The 27,231-nt window shown below is 41.0% G+C and overlaps 4 protein-coding genes across 4 annotated transcripts; 1 reads left to right on the forward strand and 3 right to left on the reverse strand.

Annotated features, from left to right (window-relative positions):
* Positions 1–1,284: 1,284 nt before the first annotated feature.
* On the reverse strand, positions 1,285–3,974 carry naa10 (N-alpha-acetyltransferase 10, NatA catalytic subuni). The gene is made up of 8 exons (XM_084916963.1): positions 3,788–3,974; positions 3,559–3,657; positions 3,382–3,440; positions 3,251–3,296; positions 2,723–2,838; positions 2,542–2,586; positions 1,963–2,047; positions 1,285–1,808 (listed from the first exon to the last, which is right to left on the reverse strand). The coding sequence occupies exons 1-8, from the start codon at positions 3,806–3,808 to the stop codon at positions 1,626–1,628; spliced, it is 654 nt and encodes a 217-aa protein (XP_084773089.1). The 5' UTR covers positions 3,809–3,974; the 3' UTR covers positions 1,285–1,625.
* An 860-nt stretch (positions 3,975–4,834) lies between these two features.
* Positions 4,835–11,229, forward strand: LOC146363803 (ceramide kinase). The gene is made up of 13 exons (XM_084916002.1): positions 4,835–5,285; positions 6,157–6,252; positions 6,424–6,561; positions 6,714–6,842; positions 6,931–6,994; positions 7,088–7,233; positions 7,319–7,393; positions 8,253–8,405; positions 8,688–8,793; positions 9,325–9,428; positions 10,161–10,357; positions 10,437–10,753; positions 10,919–11,229. The coding sequence occupies exons 1-13, from the start codon at positions 5,162–5,164 to the stop codon at positions 11,031–11,033; spliced, it is 1,764 nt and encodes a 587-aa protein (XP_084772128.1). The 5' UTR covers positions 4,835–5,161; the 3' UTR covers positions 11,034–11,229.
* Positions 11,230–11,437: 208 nt separating this feature from the next.
* Positions 11,438–16,623, reverse strand: LOC146363804 (glucose-6-phosphate 1-dehydrogenase-like). The gene is made up of 12 exons (XM_084916003.1): positions 15,900–16,623; positions 15,306–15,343; positions 15,060–15,168; positions 14,764–14,981; positions 14,525–14,683; positions 14,239–14,364; positions 14,053–14,146; positions 13,767–13,953; positions 13,397–13,632; positions 12,840–12,916; positions 12,559–12,651; positions 11,438–12,467 (listed from the first exon to the last, which is right to left on the reverse strand). Exons 1-12 carry the CDS (start codon positions 16,098–16,100, stop codon positions 12,377–12,379), a joined length of 1,629 nt encoding a protein of 542 aa, XP_084772129.1. The 5' UTR covers positions 16,101–16,623; the 3' UTR covers positions 11,438–12,376.
* A 96-nt stretch (positions 16,624–16,719) lies between these two features.
* On the reverse strand, positions 16,720–27,211 carry galnt6 (UDP-N-acetyl-alpha-D-galactosamine:polypeptide N-acetylgalactosaminyltransferase 6 (GalNAc-T6)). Its single transcript, XM_084916001.1, has 11 exons — positions 26,571–27,211; positions 24,853–25,341; positions 24,150–24,322; positions 22,205–22,354; positions 20,788–21,022; positions 20,582–20,699; positions 20,290–20,490; positions 20,016–20,147; positions 19,821–19,922; positions 19,577–19,735; positions 16,720–17,452 (listed from the first exon to the last, which is right to left on the reverse strand). Exons 2-11 carry the CDS (start codon positions 25,329–25,331, stop codon positions 17,342–17,344), a joined length of 1,860 nt encoding a protein of 619 aa, XP_084772127.1. The 5' UTR covers positions 25,332–25,341; positions 26,571–27,211; the 3' UTR covers positions 16,720–17,341.
* Positions 27,212–27,231: the final 20 nt, after the last annotated feature.

Genomic DNA, 27,231 nt, shown 5'->3' on the forward strand with positions numbered 1-27,231 from the left:
TGTGTTCATTGTGAAATCTGGCCCCACCTTATCATGCGAATTCCTGAGGTCAGATGGCCCAGGATGTGAGTGGCGTTAAGGCGTCTGGGAAGGGATCTCAAAACTGGATTATAGATGGCAGAGAGTTGGTGTCGTAAACCCCCGCCTCTGTTCAAAGATGGTCGCTCACAGTGGACATAGATGGCTTCTTTCACTCCTATTTCAAACCATCTGTCCTCTCTGTCCAAAATGTGAACATTGGCATCCTCGAAAGAGTGTCCTTTATCCTTAAGATGCAGATGGACTGCTGAGTCTTGTCCTGTGGAGGTGGCTCTTCTGTGTTGTGCCATGCGCTTGTGAAGTGGCTGTTTGGTCTCTCCAATGTAGAGGTCTGGGCATTCCTCGCTGCACTGTACAGCATACACCACATTGTTGACACCAACTCTCTGCCATCTATAATCCAGTTTTGAGATCCCTTCCCAGACGCCTTAACGCCCACTCACATCCTGGGCCATCTGACCTCAGGAATTCGCATGATAAGGTGGGGCCAGGTTTCACAATGAACACACCCGAAACTCTGGCTGATTGGGACCCACACCCAGTTTCACACCTTGGCTCAGGCGATTAGAGGATCATCAGGGGGTCCTTTTGTCCCTCTGTGGGGGGATACTCCCACTAGGTTTATATCTGGGACTCTCCACCATTTGACCTTAGAACTGAAGAAGCTTCTCGGATGAGAGGTGAAACGTCTTCAAGTAACTTAAAGAAGTCCAGACGCTTTTCTTTGCAAGCTCCTTTGACTACGATGACCTGGATGACTGAGAACCTTCACAGACACCAGCTGTTCTAGTATTTACACCTACCTACACCAATACTGAAGTGGTGGCATGCTCACATGTGATTCATGTTTATCTCCTTGTCATGTGTTCAACCAGTTACCTGAGGACAGATATCTATGGTGTCCTTTCCATCTTTAATCGTATGTATTAAAAACAAACTCTTTGCAGAGGATTAGTTCAGCTTGGAAGCTACAGTACCATTTTTGGAAAAAGGACGTAGCCCACGGAGGAAGAATGCAGACACAATGAGTTGGTTTAAATCATTAACCTGGAAGAATTTCTCTTTTTATCCGTTTATTCCAACATCATCAACGTTTTTATCCTATTTTTTGGGTCTTTAACTTTTAATCAGATCGTCACTCACAATACCAAGGTGGCAGTTGAATAACTTATCAGACTCTGCTGGTTTTCGTTCAGAGATGCTCATTATTTGATGCCTTTTTTGACAAAAATGAAATACAAAAAGTATTATTTGACAGATTTATTCTGTTAAATAAAGACCAATTGAAAAGTACAGGCGGTCTTAAACCTCACACAGCTTTTACAATGACAGTAATCCAATAAAAATGACCAGACCAGTAATTAATTTGTATTTAATTTAGATAACTGAGTAGATTGATGCTATTAATAAAGTCTCTGCTCATCACTGCAGAAAAAAAATAACCAGAATTACCAAAAATAAAAAAGTGACGTAAATGTTGGAACATTTTTGGTGCCGAGATAATCAGCGTGTAAGGTCAGGGGAAATGGCAAATAGATAAAAACTGGATGCAAGGGATGATTTTAAAAATTTCTAAAGCTGCAGTGTCACTGTGAATCAGAAGAGGAATCTTTAACATCTGTGCTTTCTGTTGCCTCGCTGACTTCGCTCAGCTCTTTGCTCTCTCCTCCGCTGTCTCTCTCGCTTTCTCTCTCATGGTCACCGGACCCCGACGGACTTTGGCCAGATTGTGCCTCTTGACCCGGCACACGTGCTCCGGGTTTCCTCAGCTGTGAGATGATCAGGGGACCCAAAAAAAAGAAAAGAAAAAAAAGTAACGCATTCAGATTTTGGTCACTTGCTCATAGTAAGGGGCAATTCAGAGTGAGTGACAATCAAACTAAAGTAGCTCATATTTTTAAAGAAAGATGTAAAATCAAGTACCTCATCAGCCATGTGGGCCAGGTCTCTTTTCATGGCGTAGGCATCCTCCCCATCTGCGTAGTATTTAGGCTCTACTTCACTAATCCTGTGAAGGGACAAGATAGTAGATCAGTTAAAGTTGGTGCAAAAACATTCGGCTGTTCAGCACATTTTCAAACAGAATTTTAATGGATTTTAAAAATGAGAGTTATAGTTGAAACTATCACTAATCCAACCAACATTCTTTCATCTATATACACAAAGAAACAATGTAGAAAATGACCCTTTAAACTATTTTTAAAGCATAGTCAGGGAAAGAAAAAAGTAGACTGAGCCTTTAGAGACTTTAAAAAAACAAAACAAAACCCAGTACTACCTGGGAATAACAATCTTATAATTATCTACCAATATAAGTAACCATCACATTTGTGATACAGTTATCTGATTAATTATACTAAACACAGGTCAAATTATATCGACTACCAGTATTATTAAACTATTGTAGCCCAGCTGATGTAAATAAAATAAAAGTTGTAGTAGTACATGAATTACATTTAAAAAACTTAACAGTAATGTTGCTAGAGAAACAGAAATACTTACTGGAATTTAAGTGTGTTTGAGTACAGGTGCAGGGCAGCTCGGTTGCTGCAGTGGGGAGAAAACATTTCTTGAAAACAGGAGCACTTACAGATACAATTGGAGTCAGAACACATTTTGTACAATCATTTATGTACACAAAGAGATAAACCCTAGTTTGCAACAAGCCAAGAGTCCACAGTACCTCTTGCGAACATGAAGTGAGACATATTTAGCATTGAAGTTTTCTATCATGGCCCGACTGGCTTGATCCATCAGCTTCTGAGCCAGTCCCAGACGTCGGTGGGACCGCTTTACTGCCTAGAAGACAGAGTGTTTTAGGCGAAGCTGGAGGTTTAAGAGCTAAAGATGTTAAGATTTGAACTGGGAGTAACCAAGAAGGATGCGATCAGAAATTAGTACATCAGAGAGACAGCTCAGGAGGAGCAGTTTGGAGATAAAGAGGCAAAGATAGTTTGCAAATGTTCAATGGAATAATAGTGGATATATTATGGAGGTGCCAGACAGTAAGAAGTGATGAAAACCATGAAGAATATTCAGGAATGTAGCGAAGGAGGATATTTAGAGGGCTTGAATGACAGAGGAAATGCTAGCGCCATGATGAGATTGGAGGCAGATCCGCTGTGGTGAACCCCCTAAAGGAGCACACAACAGAATATGAAGAAAAAGAGGCAAAGGAGTTGTCTGAGGTGTCGTAGGTGCTCCGACTCACCAGGGATGTTATGTGTCCATGAGGTACATCATCTGGGTCCTCCTCCCTATAAAGAGTTTGCAAAAGTCATAAGAATCAATGCGTTTTCAAAAAAGTGACAGCAGGATACAAATATGCTCGCTAATACTTACATCTTTGCGAGCACATATCCCACAATTTTCCCATTTTCATCCTCTGCTATATATGAGAGCTGGAACGATTTAAACGGAAGAACAATTAGAGACATAACCGTACACATTGTAATGGTCTGTATGATAGGAGCAGTGCCCAGCAGAGACAGGGAAACTGGAATCAGCACTGCTCGTTACCTGTGGCCATGACAAGCCGTGATAGAAGTAGTATTTCATCTGATAATTTTCTGGAAGACACAGCAGGTTACAGTGCTGCATGTTCATTAGGTCCTCCGGCTGAAAGAAACACATAAAAAGGGTCACACAGCTGACCGGCGATATCTGCTCAGCTAAACTGCAGCCTGTAACGTTAGCTTAGCTCTGTGCAGAAACAGCGTGGCTCTCGAGTGAATTTCTCTATACTTACCCGTGCGTTTCGTATGTTCATTTTCCAATATCAAATACTAACAAGATTATGAAAATCAAAAAAATCTATTATACTACACTGGTCAAGTGATTCATAACAGTTCCCCTACGGGGTTAAAGAGCTTGTTTCGCCAGCTAACTAAATGGACCTGCTAGCAAGGAAAGCAAGAGGAAGGAGCGTGCCACAATAACGTCATACACTTCCGCTCTGCCGGGAGTTCAGAATAAAAGTTGTACCTATTGTATTAATCGGATTTATTTTGAAAAAAAAAAAGTGGCCATAAACCCTTGCTGTGGCCCGACGGTGGCTAACATAGACAGACAACTATAGGTAATTTGAGGTTATACATTTTTGTAAATTAACACGGAACTGATGCACACATTTTACTAGACAACATTCTCTGTTTAGATGAAGATTTTTAAATAATATGATAAAAATGCAACACATTTTCAAACACTTCCAAACACAAAAGATGATTTTTTAATAGACACTGGATTAAACAAACTGTTGTTGAAAAAGTTTATATTAGAGATTTTAAAAAATGTAAGAGCAATCCCACAAAACAAAAACAAACAAAACAAAACAAAACAAAAAAAAGCCTGCTAAAATATAAAAATTTTGCTTCAGCACTAATCAATTAATACTCTCAACCTTCGGATAAACTGCCTTTTATATCCCATCGTTTACTGCAAAAAAGATTTTGAATGAGGATTCATTTATTTAGTTATTTCTTTTACTTTGCTGTCCTCCTTGCTGCATATGTCAGATTTATAGTGTGTCTCATTCTGTTATTTAAAAGTCTCATCCTTGTAAAAAAAATAAATTACGGTAGACTGTAATTTTAAATGCCATCTATCTGCTACTTGTCACCCTATATTAGTCTACAACAAGTATTATTAGTTTTAATATTTGATGATTTGGCTTGAAAAACTCAAAATATTTAGATGACGTATTTAAATGCATTTAAATTCCACATTCTGTCAACGAAACAATGCTTTTAGGTCAATCAAACAGAGAGAAAGCACACATTCGCGTCAGATTAGCCTACTTGGCCACATTGCTCCAGGTAAACACCTGGCATCCAATCAGCAGCGCAACATGCAAATCGAGCAGGTATCAGAAGAGCAGGGTGCAGATAGGAAATGGGTATTTTCAGAAAAACGCCCGTGTATCGGGCGGTGACTTCAGCATTTTAAAGGAACAATACTCTGAGCCTGTATTCAGAAACTGAGGACTGAGGCCGACTGATGACGAGATCAGATCGCCGGTGTCTGCACTTCTCAGGCATGCAAACACCATGGGCATAAAGTGTGATCAGGAACGCGTTTTGGCATACGGGAAAGACTGACTCTGTGACTGAGAGCGCTTTTCCAGATGGAGCCTGACCTGAGGTTGGAGTCAAGTTTGTGGATCGGAAATAAAAGATATCGGGCCGTCCTCACAGGTTGGCATTTGAAATGGACTGAGGCGGATAAAAAGAATGGTGACAAGAAAACAGGTAAGTGCTCGTGTATCTCCCTCACATCTGTATCCTAGATGTTTAATGGGGCTTTATAGAGACTGTGTTTAAATGAGAGCGCGACACAAACACTCAGAAAGTTTCACAATGCACTTTTCCCCTGTTTTACTTAACATTTAAAGAGCCAAATATAAATGTGCACACATGGACCACTTTGCAACACCACATTTAAAAGAGAAAGTCTGCTTCGTCTGCACTGTACTGACATAAACTGAACTGAACTGACAAAAAAAAAACAGTGGCCTACACCACACACACCAATTACAAACTAGGCGTTAAGTTTGAACACAGGAAGGGGCACATCGATTGAATCTAAGTGTATGCAGAAAACGTGAAGAACGAGTTGAGCAGCACAAACATGACACATGACCTACAAAGGTAGTTTACTAAAAACACAGGCACAAACACACCCACCTCCTGGCATAAGATTATAGCCAACACTGAGCTTAAATTCTAGTTTGCATTTAAAAAAAAAAAAAAAAGTGTTTTTTTTTTCTGTCTCATCCACAAATATAGGCGAAAAAAACCTTATGTTTTTAAAGGTATCACACAAACAATAGCTCAGCTCTATTCAAGCGTCCTCGTGAGCCACCGCATCTTAATAAAGCAGCAGCATAAACGAATAGGGGCACCATGATGAAACTGAAGCAGCATGGAATTTCAGCTAGCATTATTGTATTGTTTGGGCCTGAGACCTGGCAAGGAACCAGCTGTATCGTACATTAATTTCTATGACAAGTGAAAAATGAGAAACAATCTTTTTGTAGAGTTAAAAAGTTTACTCAGTTGCAGCGACACAAAGTAACATGTTTACTCAATTTTTTCACATTGTGCGTTTGCGCGATTGAAGTTTCAGTACCTGTGGCAGAGGTGGTTGGAGTGGAGAACGGTCGGGTGGAGATCTTGCCCCAGAAGTCAGTTGAAGACACAGACAAAGATTTCACAGGTGGGTTTTAGATGACGGTGTAGTTCGAAAACTATACACCCAAGTTCACAGCTTACTTTACAATTTTGTGCAACGTGTGCCTGTAGCCCCCCCCCCACCACCACTTCCAACAGTTGATACTATGGTTTTACAGCATGGTTTCCATTTCTTGTATCTGTCATCTGCCTTCAGTTTTCTACATCAAGCGTAGCAGGAGTAGAAGCACTTATGGGTTGTTGTGGAGCCTGGGCCGGACCCAGTTCAGCTGCCCCAGTCGGGTCCTCAGAGACCAGTGGACAAATCACCTAAGGACTGCCCTCAAAACTCACGGTAGGGGTGGATAATTGGACTAGAAACACAGCTGATATTTAACCTTGTATTTCTCCTAAATAGACTATTATTTTACTTTAACAAAAAAAATAATCGGTTGGATATCTGACGTTTTGAGCTCCCATCTGTGATATTCAACATGCATCTTTCAGGTCCTTTGCGTCCACATAGACTGTTGGTGTTCATCAACCCATTTGGAGGAAAAAAGAAAGGAAGAGAGATCTACCATTCACTTGTTGCCCCTCTGTTTGAGCTGGCTGGGATCAGCTCTCATGTTATAGGTAAACTGATCGCACAGTTGATGTTTAAAGTTTAACTCTGACATACAGCCCTACAGTTTACATGTAATCATTATATAAACTTTTTCAGTGACTGAACGGGCTAACCAGGCCAGAGACCACCTCTTGAAGAAAGATCTGACAGGCTTTGATGGGTAAGCGCTATCAGCGCAGCGGTATAAATACTGTTGTGAAAGAGCACTGTGAGGTGCTTTCATAATAGAAACGATTATGTTTGTTTATTGCAGTGTGGTCTGTGTGGGTGGCGATGGCATGTTCAGTGAAGTACTTCATGGTTTGATTGGGCGGACACAACAAGAGGCAGGTCTTTGTGAGACTGATCCCGCTGTCACATTGCAGCCATGCCCACTTCATATTGGCATCATCCCTGCAGGTTGTTGTTCATAAGCAATTATAAACTGATGGCTTCAGATTTAAAGGTGTCACTCTCACTTCCTGATATATGTTATCTATTTTAGGTTCCACAGACTGTGTGTGTTATGCCACAGTGGGGGTTATTGATCCTGTTTCTTCAGCTTTGCACATCATTATTGGTGAGGAACTATTGCATTTGGTCATGTGAAAAAGAACGTTTTCACAAGACTCTCTGCAGCTGCGTGGAAACTAAGTACACCCCATGTCTCAAAGAACTATATTCAGTAGCAAAAACTTGAAATAATTATATTCGTATTACCACTCTTCTTTACAATTTTGCATCAGTTTATTGAGGTTTGGATATTTTTGTTCATGCACAGGTCTCTTAAGGCCCTGTCTGGTCTTTTACTGGGTCATTGCAACATCTCGATTCTTTTCTTTTTAAGTTATTCTGTCGTAGATTTTGTGCTTGGGGTCATTGTCCTGTTGGATGACCCCATTTGGGGCAAGCATTAGCTGTCAAACAGATGGCCTCACATTTGACTCTAAAAAAACAAACCCAAATCCTCCGCCACCTTACGTCACAGTCAGTATTAGGTGTTTATGGTGCTGTGCGTGGTTTTTAAGAAAAATAAAGCACCGTAATGTTAAGAAATGCCCTTATAAACATTTCCAGATTGATGGTTTTATGATCATTGCTGATGCCTTTCCTCCTTGGCATTGTGTTAGCAAACACCTGAATGCTCCAGATCTGCACACTGCAAAATCTTCTGCTTTTATTGAGGTGCTCACACTTATGATAATCAATAATCAAGTGCATTTGATTAGCAGCACCTGGATGCTACTTCCCCTCAAAATTTCTATGGAAGCAGTTAACGGTGTATTGATGTTTTCATAGAATCGCACAGAGTCTTGTGAAAACTTTCTTTCTCATGAATGTAAAGGGAGTGTAACCCTGATCATATATATTTTTTTCAAAATTGGAACTGTATAAATACGTTTGTATACCCACCCCTTGATGTCCTCAATGCCTTGCAGGAGATTCTCAGCCATTAGACGTTTGTTCAGTTCACCATGCTTCCACCCTGGTACGCTACTCTGTATCTCTGGTGGGCTATGGCTTCTATGGAGACGTACTGGCTGAGAGTGAAAAACACCGCTGGATGGGACCTCTCAGATACGACTATTCAGGTCCAGACCGATGATTCATTTAAAACAAAGCAAATGACAGTCTGCTGAAGAACATTCTGTCAGATTCTCTATATTTATTTTTATCTCAAAGTTAAAAATTCATCCTGAAACTGTAACTGTTATCAAGATGACCAAATTGAAAGTCTCTAGTGGCATCTGTGCTTCCCTTTTCAGCATTTGCTATAGTAAAACCACTGTTGTTCTATTTTAAAATCTTGCACATATACAGTATCTGGTGTTCTGTATTTTTACCCGACCTTAATTTTTTTTTCTTCTGTATAGGTACAGTTGTGTACCTGAGCAACAGAAGCTATGCGGGCATAGTTCAGTATCTACCAGCAGACCCACTGCTCTCCAGCCCAAAGGATAAAACGCGCTGCCTCTCAGGGTAAAACGCCTACTAGAAAGGGATAAAAAGAGACTGTGCTCTGGCTTTCCTCCCATTGTTAATGTAACTGCAGCTTTCACTTGCAAGTCAGGCCAAAACGTGACCTTGAAGAAAATATGAAAGCCTTTAACTTTTTTGTTACTCTGGTGGGGGTTTTAAAAAGGAAGATCATTTTTAATCTTTTAATTTGAAAGCGAGAAGGTGCCCTTGTGAGGAGCATCATTATTATTCAAGGACTAGTGAAATGGGTCAAATTCACTTTGAGATACTGTAACTGCTACCCCCTGTAGCAGGGACTCAGGTGTTGGTTGCTCGTTCCTTGAGGAGGGTAGAAGAGACATAGCAAAAGAAACTTGATCTAGTTGAAAGTTGAGACCAAGCCTCTTGTTAGTACCTTAGTTTTTGTTTGGAGCAGGTGTCTCTGGCTGTCAGCGAATGGATTATAATGCTCTTATGAATGCTGTTGCTAAGGTCAGGGAGATGTGTTAGTTCACAGACTTGAAGGAGAGTGAAATTCTTTGTTCTTTTTAGGTGCAATGTGTGCTCCAGAAGTACAGAGCGACTATTCCCACACACTTCTGATTCAGGCTCCCTGTACAGCTCCCACTTCAGCCAGTACAGCAATGACTCTGAAGGTAACGATACAAATACTCGTAAATTCTGGTACATGATAACAAGATTGGTGCACATCTCAAATGTGGACTGTTGGTTTGAGATTGAGTGACTGTGGAGGCTGTTTAAGTGCAGTGAACTCACTGTCATGTTCAAGAAACCAGTTTGAGATGATGAGAGAAGAAGCCATCCAAAGATGGGTACCCTGTGACACTGACTGACACCACCACCCTTAAGTGTTGATGCAAGGCAGGATGCATTCATGTTTTTATCTTGTTTATGCCAAATTCTGACTCTACCAACAACCAAAACTGGAACAAAACTGAACCACAAAAGATTTTTTTCAGTGTTCTGTGGTCCAATTTTGGTGAGCCTGTGAAAATTATAGCCTCAATTTCCTGTTTTTAGCTGACAGCAGTCGCACCCGGTGTGGTCTTCTGCTGCAGCCCATCTGCTTCAAGATACAACTTTTTGTTTGTTCAGACGTGCCCTTCTCTATACCTTGGTTGTCACGACTGGTGGTTTGAGTTTTTCTTGCCTTCCTGTTGTTGTCCACAACACATATTGAAATAAGTAAAATCACACAAATGTTTTTTCCTTAGCTTTCCTTACTCTATTAAAAATTGCCTTATGACCCCTGGGGCACCTCTTTCTATAATTAAACATTGGCCAAACATTATTTCCTTTTAGAAATCATCAACATCTGCTAAAATTGTTCTAATTGTAGTATCTCCAATCTCTTCGTCTCTCTTTAGGTGAATGGGTGAGTGTGGAGGGCAGGTTCAGGTGTGTATCGATCACTTGTATGTCCAGCTCATGTGCCAGGAGCCCATTAGGTCTCTCTCCGTCTGCTCATCTGGCAGACGGAACAGGGGATCTCATCCTAGTATGGGACACTCACCCACTGAGCTTCCTCAAGTTCCTCTACAGACACACAAGCACACAGGACCAGGTATATCACATTCAGCTGAAAACAAATGGACTGAGAAACTTTAGAAACTGCTTGACCCAGTCCTTCCTACTTCTCCTAGTTTGACCTGCCGTTTGTGGAGGTCCATCGAGTGAAGGCCGTCCGTTTCTCTCTCCCAGATGGCAGAGAAGAAAAGGTGCATGAAGGAATCGGAGAGCTGAATCGCGCAATAGGTGGCGAAGAGCGAGAATACGTGGACACTGTAAGCAGAAATGGATCTCAGCAGCAATTGGCACAGAGTGTGGTGGAGCGAGAGACGATGGACGAGCACAAAACAGTGGCTCCCATCCTGTGTGGTCTGTGCTGCAAAAAGACTCCAGCTGTGTCCGTGTGGAACTGTGATGGAGAGATTCTGCCTTTCACTGAGATCTTCTGCAGGTAAGAGCACCACCCAACATGTTGTTCTACAATTCAGTTTTATTTATACGGTGCTAAATTACAACAGTTGCCTCATAGCACTTTGTATTGTAGGGTAAAGATCCTACAATAATACGTTATGATACATAAGATATATAATTAAATAGATTTGTTCACTTCTGTCAGGATCCACGGTCAGCTGGTACGTCTGTACGCCAGGGGCATTGAGGACAGAGCAGCTATGCAAAACTGCAGCCAGGAGAGTGACAAGAATAAAAGTAGATGCATCACATACAAATAGTCTGAACTAAATTCTTGATGAGGAAAAAAAAGTGAAGAATGGAGTGTTTGCATCGTGGGACTCATTTGTGAATTTATTAAAAAATAAAAAAATAAAAAGCCAGACTTGCTTTCTGTGATTGCCAAAAAGTTCCTTTTATTTCAGGTACTTCTATGGATTATCTTCATTGTAATAATGATGAAGACTATTTATTCTTAAATGTGCATGTGTGTGTTAGTTGATTACCGCTTGGTAATTTTTGGGGCTTTTTTTGTCAGTAAGCTACATTCATTTATACAGTATGCGGCAAGTGAGCAGTTTGTGGTCTGAATTTTATTTATGTGCACAAGTTTTCAGAGAATAAAGTCATGAGAAATGCAAACAGAACTTGAACGACAACAAAATCTTTGTGCAATGAAAAAGGCTTGCGTGACTTTTTATTGCTTGATTGTTCAGCAGCAGTGCAGATTTTATATCCAGCTGAGTAAAAGGTGAATGGTTACTGGTTCTACATTATCAGTGAACAATTTTCTAGCTTCACACAAATCTATGAAATGCATGACAATTTACAAATATATATGGCCCATTAAAATCAATACTTCAATAGGTTGTCACAAGAAACTACAAAAAGTTGTTTAAAAAGGTGTTTGTTCTTGCTGCACTTCAAAGTACTGGCAGGATCACTTAATGGTCTATTACCTGGCAGAGACAAAGTACAAGAACCAGAATCAATCTGGTGAAAACTGCTGATAGAAATAGAAAAAAATAAAACCATTTGAAAACATGTTCATGCATTGTAAGAGATTAACATGTTAGTAAGAGAGTTCTTAGTTTAGATTAGAACATACCTGAGAGTTGTTCTTACCTGACGCCAGACATTTAAATGTGTTTCCTGCATGACTGATACTAAAAGAGGGACCTGTTGTTACGAACCAGGCCAGCGGGTCCTTCTGGTATACAGGGGTCTGTTTATGACTCCCATTGGGCATTAGTGACAATTGTAAACAAAGGCCTTACAATACAGTGAACACCCTTGAATTCTTAACAGTTAAATGGCACAGCCAGTAAATAATTAAAGGTTGTAGATTTTCCATGTCCACAATGTCCAAAGGTCGTAGGAATACAGATATCTGCAATGCTTTAAAAAAAAAAAAAAAAAATTGCAAGGAAAAGAGTGAATGATGATTTATTTAGAAATACCAGATTTACATCATAATCAGACTGTTACAGCTTGTTTTAATCTCTGCTGTCATTCTCTGCATAATTAGTCATAGAAAGCAGTGCTTTCTTCTGTACATGCAGAAATCAATCAAGTGCAGCAGTGACAGTGACTTTTCTCAAGTACTTGATTGTGAGACAAAGAATTAAGCGGTGTGGGGCTGCACCCACTTGTATGTTCCCTCATAGCGAAATCCCACTCTCTTCAGGAGATCGTCTGCTTCTCTTGGACCACGACTGTGGACATAACAGATAAGATGGAAAGAAGAACTATCACTGTTAAAGTATGATATGCGTATTTCATTCTGCCTAATAAAACAGTAGTTACCTTCCATATGTGTAGGGAATGGGGCGTGGCTTCTCTTTCTCTACTTGGTGGAGGAGGGGGGTGAAGATCCTCCAGGCCTCCCGTAACTCATCACTTAGACAGAAAGATGAAAACATTTCAACAAAAAAATAAATAAAAAGAGGGAACACTGAAAATCACTGCCTAAAAAATTAAAAAGAGCTGTTTAAACGTGGCCGGTACACATCTCCAACTAAAAGTGTTGATAAAATATTTGGCAACAACTGTGCAGATGTGCTCATGTTTTCAATGATGGCACCAACCTGCGAACAAAATGCATTTGATTTCCACAGAAGACATCCAGTATGAGTCTTTCATAAGCATCTGGGAGCTTCACATCCTGCAGATAGACAGCAGCTGTTAAACTCCTACATGCATACTAAGTTCAAGTTTACTGACCTACAGTATCAAGGATAAGTAACAATGGGACATCCATCATAAAAGTCTCAAAATGTATTGAATATAATATTATTTTAAAAGTGATTTATTGTGCTTTGTTCCAACTCCATCTATTGCCAAGAGAGTCTTTGAAGAACAGGTGGGTGTCACTGCTGTACTAACATCTGGAGCAATTTGTCTGAGATGACTGGATTAAGGATTTCCACACATACTGACATCATTTCAAAGTAGAACAACCCCCCCAAAAACTGAAGCAGTCTAAGCCTAAGGTTGTGGCTCACAAGGATAGCTCATAAATAAATTGTCTTTTCCTTACAGAATATATACATTCTGTAAGGAAAAGCATAATGTTTCCTGCAAGAGTAAGAGTTGCTTCTGAAAGCTGGATTACAATTAATATTTTGACATGAGCTTGAGGCACCTTGTATCGACTCTTGTAGGTGAGATCCAGCTCAGTCTCCTCTGGATTGAAGTAAACTCCAGGCCTCTTGGTCATCATTTTTAAGTAAATGGCTTCATCTGGCTGCACCCGCACCACCAGCTCATTCCTCTGACAGCAATCACCAAAAATGTCTCCCGGCACATCAGTGAACTGCAGACGTACTTCTGCTTTCCGCTCATTTAGTGCTTTACCACAGCGCAGAATAAAAGGAACTCCTGATGTACATGGTGTGCATGGTGCGATGACATGCATAATGGATGCAAAAGCAGAAGGAGAATTTAAGGAGGCTTGATAAAATGTAGACTAGGAGAGACAGGTGAGGAACAAAAAAGCTGGACTAAAGCCTCACCATCCCATCTCTCATTCTGGACATGCAGGACTGCTGTTGCAAAAGTTGGTGTCCAGGAGTCTTTGGGCACCGTGGGATCATCAAGGTATCCCAGTCTGGATTGACCTTCCCCTTCAGGATCTCCGACATACTGGCCAAGCACAACATCTGATACTTCAACAGGAGGTATACACTTCAACACCTTCACCTAGAGTTTGAGAAAAAATGGGGTGGATAAAGGATGGCAAAGACTTGATAATCGTGCTATGGAAAGCAATTCCCAAATTCTTCCAATCCCTGGTTTTACCTTCTCATCCCTCACGTCATCTGGACTGGTAGAAGGAGGTTTCTCCATTGCAACCAAACAGAGCATCTGGAGAAGATGGTTCTGCATGACATCTCTATATTAAGAAGAAAAGAAAGCAATGAGGGAAAGTTTACAAACTAGCTTTTTTTTTTTTACTTACATTTATCTGAATGCAGTCTCTCTCACCGAATAATACCAAAGTCATCAAAGTATCCTCCACGGCCCTGAGTGCCAAAAGGCTCCTTGAAGGTGAGAACCACACAGGCCACACTGTTCCTGTTCCATATGGGTCCAAAAATGCGATTTCCAAACCTGGAAATGAGTGAGTAAAATATTACTAAAACAAAACAGGAGGATGGAAAGGTTGAATAGTTATGAATACTTCTGAAATTCAGCAATACCGTCTATGACAACCTGAAAGTTCATTCCTGTGATAAAGTCCACCAAAAAAAGTCTGTACTGAGCTTGTTACCTAAGCACCATGAGGTTCTGGACCATCTCTTTTCCCAGGTAGTGATCTATGCGGTAGATCTGGTTCTCTGTAAACAGGGACGAAAGGTGGGTTGACAATTCCTGTGAACTCTGGAGGTCACGACCAAAGGGCTTCTCGACAATTACCCTGTTCCAACCTCTGCCACAAAAACAGTGGATTAGGAAACTGCAATCAACACTAAGTGAGATATTGATTTTAAGGACTCGTCAGGTACTAACTTGAGGCTCATGCAGTGGGTTCTGATGTTTTTGCTGACATGATGGTAGACAGTCGGTGGTAGAGCCAGGTAGAAAAGTCTATTAGCGTTGGCGCCCCCAGGTAGAGATGACAGATGTTTGCTGAGTTGGTCGAAGGAGCTGCCATCATCATACCTGCCACTCAGGTAGGAGTTTTTACTGAAGAAGGCTGATAGGTAGTCGCTTTCTTCATCACTGACCTGAGGAAGATGTGGAACAATGATTTCTGAAAATACAAAATCTTATCTTTAATAGTCAAACACCCTTAAAGGTACTACCTTCATGTGGGGCAGACATGCTGCCTTGATGTCCTCTACAGTCAAGCTGGACCGAGCAAAACCCACAAAAAACGTGTTGTCTGGAAGAAGGCCATCTCTGAATAACCACCTGAAAAATTCAAAGGTAGCAATGCAGAAAACTGGCCAAAGGTCAAACTCTTCATTACACAAGGTGACCAAACAACTTTAAAGCACAGCTCTGTTATTAATGTAGCTGCTGTGTGTGTGCTGCAGTTCTTTACTCACCATAAGGTTGGATAGATCTTCTTTTTAGCAAGATCTCCCTGTTTAAATCATACAAATTAAAAAAAAAAGTTTTAGATCTATTCACAGTGAACAGACACTCAGAGTCCAAAGACTAAGTAAACTTTGGAAATAATCACTGTGGTGCAAAAGAATCTGCAGAGTAATTGAATAAGTCACATTTTCCAGCAACACACCTGATCTGCAGAACTCAGACTTGTAAGTGTGAATTAGGTTACTTGAACAAACATTCATGACCGATAAACATGCAACTGGTACTTTGTTCCCGGCTCAAAGCCAAAAACGGTGAAAATGTTTTCGCTGCTAAATCGTCAGCTTCTATTGTTGCTCAACAAAGGAAAAAGTAGATGCAGCACATTTCAAACTGCATGCGCTCACACCTGGCTTTCATTCGGATCACCACACTGCAACAATATGTGAATTATTTTTATGCACGTTTTTTTTCTCAAACCAGCCCGTGACTTCAGACACCGCGATGTGTTTAGAATACGGTGCTATTACTAGACCAGTGACCACATTAAACGAGACATTTCATCATATGCTGCATGAAAGAGCAGTTTTAAGAGCTGTACTCACAGATGCTCCCAGTATGATGAATAAGTGTGTATTGGAATGACTTGACCGCTCCTCCCCGTAAAGCTCCCTCCTGAGCTGCCCAAGCACCTCAGAGCGAGTCAGACTCTCTGAGCTCATCTTCTGACCCATCTGTTCTTCGACCGTCTGCTGTGACCACTCGTTTCCCTGTGGCTGCATGACACTCAACATTTCAGCTGTCATCCTCGCCTTGCAGAAAAGTTTCCCGACTGTGTGCTGCCACCTACTGTACAAAATGGGTAATGCATCTGTGCCATTGCGTCCTTCAATGTAACCGCTGCCATTTACTCTGCTTTGCCATAAATCTCATTTGTATATGAAATCAAGAACCCGCACAGTCCATCAGATGAAGTTTGATAAACCTGCTCAGTGGCGTTAAGTCACATTTCAGGTCTAGTCACATGAATTTAATGCCATGAATGTTTCTTGCTCCTCAGCCACTCCTTAGATAAATGTTGCACAACTGCCTAACAGGTACCTCTGACAAAGCAAGTCTTAACTCTTTGTAGGAATGAGTTCTTATCAGACTACGACCCTGGACAGTTTTCTCGGGCTGTAAAATGAATCATGAAGCGTTTCCAGGCTGACAGCTTAAGGCTACCGTAACTTTGAAGCCCAATGAGTTGATATTGCAGTATCAGTAACCAAAGAGCCTTTGTAAATTATTCCTTTGCTTCTTCCTAGGAGTGGCTACATTTTGTTAATCAGTGCCAACCATTGCCCAGCTAAAAAGAAAATTAAGATTAGTGCCTTATGTAATATTTATCAAATATATACAAAGAAGCACAACGTACAACAGAAGATCGTTACAACTCCAATATATTTTAGTTTTTATGTATAAAACTTTCAGGAATAGTCTTGGCAATTAAAAACAAAACAAAAAATAAAAACCCAAAAAACAAAACAAACAAACAAACAAAGAAAAAACATACTGTGTACAAACAAGCCCTCATCTAAAACATAATATTTATTTAAAAAGCAGACATCTGTTACTCCTCATTAAGATATAAACTTATGATCACATTCAGTGTCTGACAAAAACAAACAAAGAAAGAAGAATTTTCCAAGTTTAGGAGCAAGCCCAGTCATTTAAGGTCACACGTTTTCACAGCTTTGCCATGATCAAGGTGACACTCCCAAGTGCCGCAGCCCAGACGCTGAAGATCCCCAACCACCAGCAAATGTCTTTGCAGAGTTTCTTTCATAAATAAATTTAAAATGAACTAAGACCACCCCAGGCATCTGACAGATGTGACTGTCTTTACCTTGTCCCTCCTTCTTTAAATATTCATTCAGTATGCGCCCCAAGCGTCACAGCTTCTGTGAAGTTCTACTTGATCAATATTGATGTGGCTCCTTTGTGCCAGGTTTGAGAAAGGGGGGGTAGAAGGTATCAAAGGTCACCCGGCGGGAAGACTGGACGGTCAGGTGAAAGTCCAGTGCTGGTGGAGTTCGGCAGCATTGCAGTCCATCAAAATCTGGCCTCCTTTCAACGCTAAACATTGTCCACTGCTTGGATTCTTCAGAAGATTTTCCTGAAGAACAGAAGGAGTTGGCAAAACTCAAATAAACATAATAATTAAAAGAAATAACTTGTTTGGATACAACAACAATTGGTTAAACATCTAGTTTAAGAAAGAAAAATCACAACCATCACAGGAGATGTAAAGCAAAAGATGGCCCTGCTGAAGGTAAAATCTCCCTAGCACCACCTCTAAAGTTTTCTACCTTACATATTATACAGGGAGTGCAGAATTATTAGGCAAATGAGTATTTTGTCCACATCATCCTCTGCATGCATGTTGTCTTACTCCAAGCTGTATAGGCTCGAAAGCCTACTACCAATTAAGCATATTAGGTGATGTGCATCTCTGTAATGAGAAGGGGTGTGGTCTAATGACATCAACACCGTATATCAGGTGTGCATAATTATTAGGCAACGTCCTTTCCTTTGGCAAAATGGGTCAAAAGAAGGACTTGACAGGCTCAGAAAAGTCAAAAATAGTGAGATATCTTGCAGAGGGATGCAGCAGTCTCAAAATTGCAAAGCTTCTGAAGCGTGATCATCGAACAATCAAGCGTTTCATTCAAAATAGTCAACAGGGTCGCAAGAAGCGTGTGGAAAAACCAAGGCGCAAAATAACTGCCCATGAACTGAGAAAAGTCAAGCGTGCAGCTGCCAAGATGCCACTTGCCACCAGTTTGGCCATATTTCAGAGCTGCAACATCACTGGAGTGCCCAAAAGCACAAGGTGTGCAATACTCAGAGACATGGCCAAGGTAAGAAAGGCTGAAAGACGACCACCACTGAACAAGACACACAAGCTGCAACGTCAAGACTGGGCCAAGAAATATCTCAAGACTAATTTTTCTAAGGTTTTATGGACTGATGAAATGAGAGTGAGTCTTGATGGGCCAGATGGATGGGCCCGTGGCTGGATTGGTAAAGGGCAGAGAGCTCCAGTCCGACTCAGACGCCAGCAAGGTGGAGGTGGAGTACTGGTTTGGGCTGGTATCATCAAAGATGAGCTTGTGGGGCCTTTTCGGGTTGAGGATGGAGTCAAGCTCAACTCCCAGTCCTACTGCCAGTTTCTGGAAGACACCTTCTTCAAGCAGTGGTACAGGAAGAAGTCTGCATCCTTCAAGAAAAACATGATTTTCATGCAGGACAATGCTCCATCACACGCGTCCAAGTACTCCACAGCGTGGCTGGCAAGAAAGGGTATAAAAGAAGAAAAACTAATGACATGGCCTCCTTGTTCACCTGATCTGAACCCCATTGAGAACCTGTGGTCCATCATCAAATGTGAGATTTACAAGGAGGGAAAACAGTACACCTCTCTGAACAGTGTCTGGGAGGCTGTGGTTGCTGCTGCACGCAATGTTGATGGTGAACAGATCAAAACACTGACAGAATCCATGGATGGCAGGCTTTTGAGTGTCCTTGCAAAGAAAGGTGGCTATATTGGTCGCTGATTTGTTTTTGTTTTGTTTTTGAATGTCAGAAATGTATATTTGTGAATGTGGAGATGTTATATTTGTTTCATAGGTAAAAATAAATCATTGAAATGGGTATATATTTGTTTTTTGTTAAGTTGCCTAATAATTATGCACAGTAATAGTCACCTGCACACACAGATATCCCCCTAAAATAGCTAAAACTAAAAACAAACTAAAAACTACTTCCAAAAACATTCAGCTTTGATATTAATGAGTTTTGTGGGTTCATTGAGAACATGGTTGTTGTTCAATAAAATTATTCCTCAAAAATACAACTTGCCTAATAATTCTGCACTCCCTGTGTGTGTGTGTCTATCTATATATCTATATATCTATATATCTATCTATATATATATATATATATATATCATGCATTAAAGCAGTTCAGAGTGTACACACGGCAAGTTGAGGTTTTATAAGTTTTTCTTTGCGATGACCATCCACTAGATTTTTCAGCAACCTCATGATGACACTCAGTAAGCTCACTCTTTTCCCCCTTTATTTCCCAGTTGCAGCTACCTGGAAGATGGCTGTAGCTTTACATGTGGTGGACAAGTATGATAGCGATTAGCTGCATTTGGCCAAATGTTAAAAAAAATAAATAAATAAATAAATAAAAAAAAAAAAAGAAGAAATGTTGGCCTCCAACTGCTCCTCACCTCTGTAAAGACCCACTCCTGTTCAGGGGCCACACTGGTACCTTTCCCCTTAAGCCGGCACAGCTCAAGCTTCACCGGGTCTGATCCCACCGCCGCATGAACACACAGCTGTTTTCCAATGTTATGACGCAGCTCCTTATGAGACGTATACTCAAAGTACTAAAGGACACAATCATCCAATTAGAACTCGAATGCTGAAAAGCATAATCAAATCGTCTTTAACATAGTGCATCAGTTACTTTACCTGGTTGCCTCCCATGTTGTGACAATGATACATGATGAGAGGTTTACCCCCCTGGTTGTTCTCTCCAGCATCCAGGCACATATTAGACCCTAAGTTTTTAATCTGGACCAAACATGGACACAATAATTAAATAGTGCCACAGGTACACATCACATGTTGCACATTAGATGTTCACTATTCACAAAACTGACTCACAGATCCAGATTTTTCTGGATTTAAGTCTGGAATAAAGATCTCTGGGTAGACTGTATTTAGGTACCAGCTGAAGTTCTTGCAATGAAGCCTCTCTCTCAGATTCAGGCGATCAGAGATGTCTCCAAATCTATGCTGTACAGCAAAAGGGGTGTTATTTAAAAAAAACAACAACAACACACTAATAAACTTATGAGTACAAAATCATATCAACTTGAATCTGAATTCCAGCCAAAAAGTATCAGAACAAGGGTGATAAATTATTCTTAAAACTGACCTCACTGGCCATAATTGCTGCATTTTTGTTACGCCGATAGTAGATCTTCTTGTAGTCATCCATCCAGACTTCGGCTAGGCGCACCTGGTTGCGGGTGATTACCTCAGTGCCCTTGGGGAAGGTGTGGGGGCTCTTGGTACGGAAGACGTGGCCCACCACAGAACAAGGGATGATCTCTAGCTGACCCCCACACTGCCACACCTGAATCAAAAATGACACTCAAACTCAGTAACAGGAGACTTGTGACATAAAGTCGATCTGTGTAAGCAGAGATTAGATAAAGAGGTCCGACCCTGAATGACATTTCCACATTTTCACCGCCCCAAATCTCCATCTGGTCATCGTATGTTCCGATGTGTTCAAAGTACTTTTGTGAGATCGCGAAGAGACCTCCAGCAAAAGTGGGCGTTCTGAAATGTTCATAGTCAGACAGAAAACCAATCAGGTATTTTATGCAGTTCAGGAAGTTGAATGTGACACCAACATGACTGTTCTTACTTTACAGGGTAGGTTTCATCCTTGCGTAGCCTCTTTGCATCCTCGGGGATGGGTTCCCAGCCAAAAGACAGGCTCCAGTCAAAGTTACCTCTGTTATAGGCGCGGTTGGTGGCCACAGGCTTATGGAACTGGAAGCTGTTGAGGTCAATGCTGCTGATTTCTGGACTAACCACAGCAGTGGGTTCCTCAACAATTCGAGCCAGTAAGGGTTCTAGCCAACCATGGAAACACTCGCCTAAACGGGGAAAACAGGACAGTGATGGCTTCATATTTCTTAATATCAACTACAAAAATAATACCACATTCAGTGTAACATATAGACCAGGAATGTCAAACATAAGGCCCAGGGGCCAGAATCGGCCAGCCAAAGACTCCAATCAGGACAACTGAACAGTTTTGGAAAATATGAAGGAGGCCATAGATTTTTGTGACTTTTAACTGTATTTTTGTGAGTTTTACAGCTTTGCTGCTGATAAAGAGCCATTCATGCTACAGCAAAGTAAGTGAATAATAAATAATTTTTTTAAAGAAATTTAAAAAAATAAAAAAAATCTGTAATTTTACACATTTATCATGAAGAAAAAACAAGATTTGCTGTTGAAATTGCACTTCTTTATCTTATTATACGATAGGATTAAATGTGTAGTTAAACTTTACACTGATACAAAGTGGAGTTGCGTTTGTCTGTTCCACTCAAGATCAAAGTAGGTTCCTTTTGACCCTCCATGTAAAATGAGTTTGACCTCATATAGACAGTAATGACAGATGTTTGCTGGCATTATATTTAGCTGAATTTTTTTTTCTTCTGTGTGAAAATATTTAAATGTTGATGCAAAACACTGTAAATGCACAGACCAAAGTAATTAAGGATCTTGTATGAAAACGCTGAACTGTATCCGACGGTGATTCAATTAGGCAGAAAGAGTTTAACAGTTACTAAATAAAAAGAGCGTAAAACAAAAGAGATAACTTCAACAAGCTGAATTGATTACGTGTGTCAAACGCAGCAGTTACTAAAAGAAGAGGTGCAGGTTTTGACTACATCCGTTTCAATACTGCTACATTAAAACCACTCCTTTTCTGGGGTCCTGCCCTTAAACTATGTGGTTTTAATATATTCATAAGCAGCGCATAAAACCAACACTTTTATTTAGTAGTACACGTAAGATGAAATAATCACGTATTACAAAATATGGACAAGTGAAAATTGTGTGGGTATGTGCGTATATGTATACGTTTACTGCTGTAGTAAACACTTTTGTATTAAAGTACTGGAGTATTAGATTATTTACAGTATTAGAAGCTGAAAAAAGCACATACATTTAACCCTCCAACTCTGAAATGCTTCAGTAAATCACCTGGGATGATTAAAATGGAAACTTTGACTTGTGTATTGTTTGCATGTGTGTTTTCTCACAGTGTGCATCAAGGAAAGTGAGAACTTCAGCTTGCGCAATACTGGCACCAAGAAGCCTTGCTGTGATGAGGCCCTTTCTCTCTGGCTGCCTCACCACACGGACAATCTTCAGCTGACGTATAAACTCCTCCAGCCTGCTCTTCAAATGCTCTGCAGGGAAGCAACATAATCATGTCAGTCCTTCCTTTCTGTAAAACAAAAGTTGTCCTGAGGCAAGCTGCAACTTTGCTGCAATAAAAGTTACACTTTGTAATCAATGCGGTTAATGTGACAGACATTAAACTTCAAACCAAGAGCATTTAGTGAAATGACATGAAAAAGTTAATCATCCATAAAGTTTGTACCCATGAGAGCACTGAAAAAAGAAATACCAATGAACTGTAAACACTGCTCGTAAAACTAGGTTACATTTCCTCTGCAGAAGCCTTCTTGACCACAGTGAACACCACATTTCTTACAAGTTTCAGTCTAACTGAATCCTCCAGCTTTGCACCATGAGCATTATGAAAGCGATCTGTTAGTCAAATGAGAACCTCGCATACAGTAGGAAATGCATTTGAGGGTGCCAACATAATATGAGTGAAAACTGCTGCAAAAAAGAAAAAAAAAAAAAAAAAGATATTTTAAGCTCATCTAATAGGCCACCAAATACTATTAATGAACAACAGGATGCTTGAGGTTTTTGATGACATGCGTAGCAGTGGGCTCATTATTTTAGTGCGATTGCAATCTTTTAGCTACAACATTGTAGTAAACCTGACCTACAAATAAAAAGGCATTCCAATGACTGCACAGCTTAGATTCTAACTAGAGAGCAAACCATAACAAAGGGTCTTTCTATGAAACAAATGGCATGTCAGTAGATTTACAAAAACAAAAAGCAGGTAAAAATGGTGAAGGTATGCTGATGCACAACGTTTGCCATTTCCAAAAGTGAGTAGTCAGCTTTGGCAAACACAGTGTAAGAAAAGTTATATCACCTGACATGCTGGATTGTTTAAACACTTCCCATTTTGGAAAGCAGTGAACAGAATATTAAAAACAGGTCTCTTATCTCTTTCACCGCGTTGTAGGTGCTCCCAGCAGGCTTTCTATCACCCTGCAGCTCATATTCACTGTAGCAAACCTTCTGGACATTTCCCTGGTAAACACAGGGTCATTCTCATATATGACAGTGCAGACCATTGTTTGCCTGCTCTAAATGCAAGTCTCTTCACCTATCTGTAAAGCATTACTTGCTTGCATTTTATGAGCAAGCTGCTAAAATCCCAAGTGAACACTGTCTAGTTTATCTTATCAAAGCTGATAAAGCGACTGAATTATTGCCCTAAAAATCCTGAAGGTCAGTTTTATTAAGTCGAGCCTTGACAGATTTTCAGCATTTATCCCAGTTATTGCTTGACAGCTATTCCATGATTATAATATATACATACAAAAAAAAAAAAAACCCCACATCCCAGTGATTTTAACTATTCATGATTACAGTTATATCATGTAAGAAGTATTACTTTCTACAGGTGGCAAAGTGGGGCAGTGGTTAGCACCATCATGTCACAGCAAAACAGTTCTGGGTTCAAATCTAATGATCATCTAATGGTCAAGGGCTGTCCAAGCTTCCTCCTACAATCCAAAGACATGCTGCTAGGTTAATTAGTAACTCAAAAGTGGCCACAAGTATAAATGTGAGCGTCAATGATTGATTGTCAGCTAGCACTGCAACAGACTGGGAGCCTCCCCTCCTCCTATGATGGCGGGGACAGGCTCAAGCCCACAATTTTATTTACATTATTTAAAAGGAAAAAAAGGAATAACTTTATTATTTGCTTTCTAGCAATAAAACTTTACTCCAACAGTGCTGTATTGTCACACACCACTGAACCGAGGCTTCTTGTCAGAGTCCTCCACATCACATATGCTAAGACATTACGTGTTTTTTAACCCTTACCTGCAGTACTGGCATCATCTACCAAAATGATCTCTTTTAGTAGGATAGCAGGAGATGTGTGCAGGACGCTGAACACCGTCCTGAGGAGGGTGGACCAAGCCTCATTGTGGAACACTATAATAACACTGGTGGTAGGCAGAGGAGGACAGCGACGAAACTTCCTCTCTACGCACCTGTGGTGGTGAGCCACGTCAAAATGCAGAGAGAGAATGACAAGGTGTGTGTGAGAGTGAGAGGCTTTCATGGTGGCAGTGTTGCAAAGTGACACAGAGTATATTCAAGGTTTGCTCACTGATACTTTACATAGCTCAATATGCATCACCTTTAATAACCAGCTCACTATAAAAGTCACTGGGCAGATAAATGTCCAGCCTACCCGGATGTACAAATGTTACGTTACACAAACAGAGCGGATTCAACTATTTACAACAGATTGCCTTGCATTGTACTAACCAGGATACTGCATTCTGTGCATACTATATTTAAAACTGGTTACAGTAAGAGTAGTCTTTCAACTAAGTGTTTTTTCCCAGGGAAAATGGGAGCACATTATGCAAACAGATGTAAATAATTCACCTCTGTGAGTATGACCCCAGCTGTGATGCAGCACATTATCTGGCCTGTGTACATATCATCATACTTGCTGGCAAAACAGAGACTTGTCCAAGCTGTGTACGTAATAAATCTGATAACATGCTCTTACTCAGGAGGCCTGGTGTCATCCCCCAGACTGCGGCTGAGCGAGATACGGTCACTGGCAAACTGGTTGAAACAATGCCGTGTCATTCCCTCCGCCTTCTCCTTCTCCTCCTCTGGGGTCATGCTGTCTTTTTGAAACGCTCTCCCATCAGCCCCTGGAGCTTGGGGGTCCTGTGGTGGTCTCTCCAAGTGAGGTTTGAGCTCAGCCTGAGTGTAAAATCCACTGGGGCACTTGGTGTCTTCTGTAGGCTGCTCTTTTACTGGTGGTGGCTGTGGAGCGCCGATCTGGAAGCCAATATTGTTGACAGCTTCTCGGACCATCCCCATTACCTTGTCCCTCTTTATCACCAGATCCTGTAACCAGGGGTCCCCAGCTGAAGAGCCAACATCCCTCTGAAGAACTACCAAGATCACCATGAAGAGAGTCCCCCCAAGGAGCACCAGTTTAAGGGGGGACATCCGCCGGCGTATAAAAAAACGCATTCTCTTAACGCTGTTAAACAAAAAAAGGAAAAGAGTAGAAGATGTAGAGTTTATCTGTCTTGAACCTAACTTTGAAATACAATCCAGTCAACCCCCACACGCCTGTAACCCTTCCCTTTTTTTTTTTAGCTGCTAAACAGTCACCGAGCTATTTTTACAGTAAATACAAAAATGAAAAGCATGACAACAATCCCTTAAACCGGTTTGCGCCTCTACAAGCGTCAACGGTCATTGCTGTAGGTAATCTAGCCAACCGTGCTCCTCCTCCTCCTCTGTCTCTTTAGGAAACGGTCCCACAGGGCGGGTAGGTAGAACAGGGAAGAGGTGAGCGAGAACAAACACACCACACCTCTTTGTAAACACCTGAATTCACCTGTTCTGGCCACAATCCTCCAGGAGCCACGTGGCAGCAGGTGAGCCTGACCCTGCAGGTCCCATTCCAGTAAATAGGTGACGCACGATGCATTCCCTCAAGGCACCCACACCCAAAGACACCTCATCAGTAATGACTATCTGTCACTTGATTCAGGAAGTGGTTTTTTGCTATGTGGAGCATGACAGGAGCATAACTTCACCCAGCCTTGGAGGCTGTTTTCTACTATGAGACCTGAAAAATGATATCATTGCAATGTAGGACGTCCACGTTTCCTTAGCTGACCACTGTTAAGTAAGAGACCCATCACTCTTACTTGGTCATAATTAATTCACTTAACAAGTCAGCTGACTTTCAAACTGGCTCAACAGGACATCCAATATGGAGTTCCACAGGAGGAAATAAAGAACAAACCTTTCATTCATTCACTCATAACTCTCACATAAGTAAATACTGTGTAGAATTTACATCCCATTATGCCAACTCTTCCTTATCAGGAAGGCAAAACTTCAAATGAATCTTTTATATCTTTAGGAATATCGTAGCGCATTTAGGCTGTGGTCAGCAAGATGCTGAGAGTGCAGACACAACGCAGACAGTGGGCCTTCAGCGAAACGCGCTCACAGTAAAAATGAAAGAGGAAGAGTTGGTTGCATATGTCCTGGTTTAAGGTTCAAGTAGGGCCATTAAAAGCTTTAAATATAGCACGAAAAATACGCGTCCTGAGTCGTTTGAGATAAACTAGAAACGGCTTATTTTGTCCCGTGAAGCCAATCTGGCAATTAAGGTCACAAATGACACAAACGGCTCGCGACTAATAGGTGGGTATTGTAGATGGTTTCTACACTTTAAATACTGCTACTTACCTCAAACCGACAAACAGCCGTCATCTGCACCTGGTCCCTCAGGCTCGATATTCCTTTATTGGTGTGTGTTCTCACACGACGCGTTTTAGGGGATTTTTTGTTCCTTTAAAGTTTCCAAACAGGAGTTTAGCGTTAACCGGTCTCCCAGCCAGTGCTTTCACTCGAACAGGTGCCATTTGTTGAAATAATTAGTTAAAGTGAGTCCCCTGCTGGCGGCGCGAGTCTTGAACTTACACTTATTTCCGTGGGTCACATCTCACGCGCCAATTTTGACGATGGCACGAGGACCTTTCTTGAAACATACGAAATACTACAAAAATAAGAGCCGCAATTTAAAGAAAAATAAAATAAAGCTGCGGCGTTTCTTTCCCCCTACAAAGAGCCTCACTTGGGCTGCCAGCAGTTGAGACAGGCCACTGTTACTCGCAGGGAAAACACATTCGTGCTGTTTTTCATCAGGGATTAGGAGGAATTTATGTCACTTAATTAATGTTCAGCATAGAGTGCTGTAAGTGGCATCGCTATTACCTCAACAGAAATTCATTATTTATGTGCACGCAATTAAATACTCTCTCCTGTATCACCCTCTTGAAACCGTAGACTGATTTATTCAGAAAACGAGAAGGAAGCATCTCTCGGGTTACCGTCATAGGGAGAAATC

Source organism: Perissodus microlepis, chromosome 20 (assembly GCF_051167445.1).
Source record: "Perissodus microlepis isolate ML-2025 ecotype Zambia chromosome 20, ASM5116744v1, whole genome shotgun sequence".
NCBI classification, from domain to species: Eukaryota; Metazoa; Chordata; class Actinopteri; order Cichliformes; family Cichlidae; genus Perissodus; species Perissodus microlepis.

Bases quoted from the DNA above. Each gene is read 5' to 3' on its own strand.
- LOC146363804 (XM_084916003.1), bottom strand. From the start codon at position 16,100: ATGACAGCTGAAATGTTGAGTGTCATGCAGCCACAGGGAAACGAGTGG. The intron at 14,365-14,524 runs GTAACAAGCTCA...ACTCATTTCCAG, and splicing joins CAGAACCTCATGGTGCTTAG to GTTTGGAAATCGCATTTTTG. The intron at 14,147-14,238 runs GTGAGAGAGACT...TTCTTAATATAG, and splicing joins GATGACTTTGGTATTATTCG to AGATGTCATGCAGAACCATC.
- LOC146363803 (XM_084916002.1), top strand. From the start codon at position 5,162: ATGGAGCCTGACCTGAGGTTGGAGTCAAGTTTGTGGATCGGAAATAAA. The intron at 6,562-6,713 runs GTAGGGGTGGAT...TGCATCTTTCAG, and splicing joins GACTGCCCTCAAAACTCACG to GTCCTTTGCGTCCACATAGA. The intron at 7,394-8,252 runs GTGAGGAACTAT...AATGCCTTGCAG, and splicing joins AGCTTTGCACATCATTATTG to GAGATTCTCAGCCATTAGAC.
- naa10 (XM_084916963.1), bottom strand. From the start codon at position 3,808: ATGAACATACGAAACGCACGG. The intron at 3,441-3,558 runs GTAACGAGCAGT...AAATCGTTCCAG, and splicing joins ACGGCTTGTCATGGCCACAG to CTCTCATATATAGCAGAGGA. The intron at 2,839-3,250 runs GTGAGTCGGAGC...TCTGTCTTCTAG, and splicing joins ATGGACACATAACATCCCTG to GCAGTAAAGCGGTCCCACCG.
- galnt6 (XM_084916001.1), bottom strand. From the start codon at position 25,331: ATGCGTTTTTTTATACGCCGGCGGATGTCCCCCCTTAAACTGGTGCTC. The intron at 24,323-24,852 runs GTAAGAGCATGT...TCACCACCACAG, and splicing joins GATGACACCAGGCCTCCTGA to GTGCGTAGAGAGGAAGTTTC. The intron at 20,491-20,581 runs GTCGGACCTCTT...TTTTTGATTCAG, and splicing joins ATGTGGAAATGTCATTCAGG to GTGTGGCAGTGTGGGGGTCA.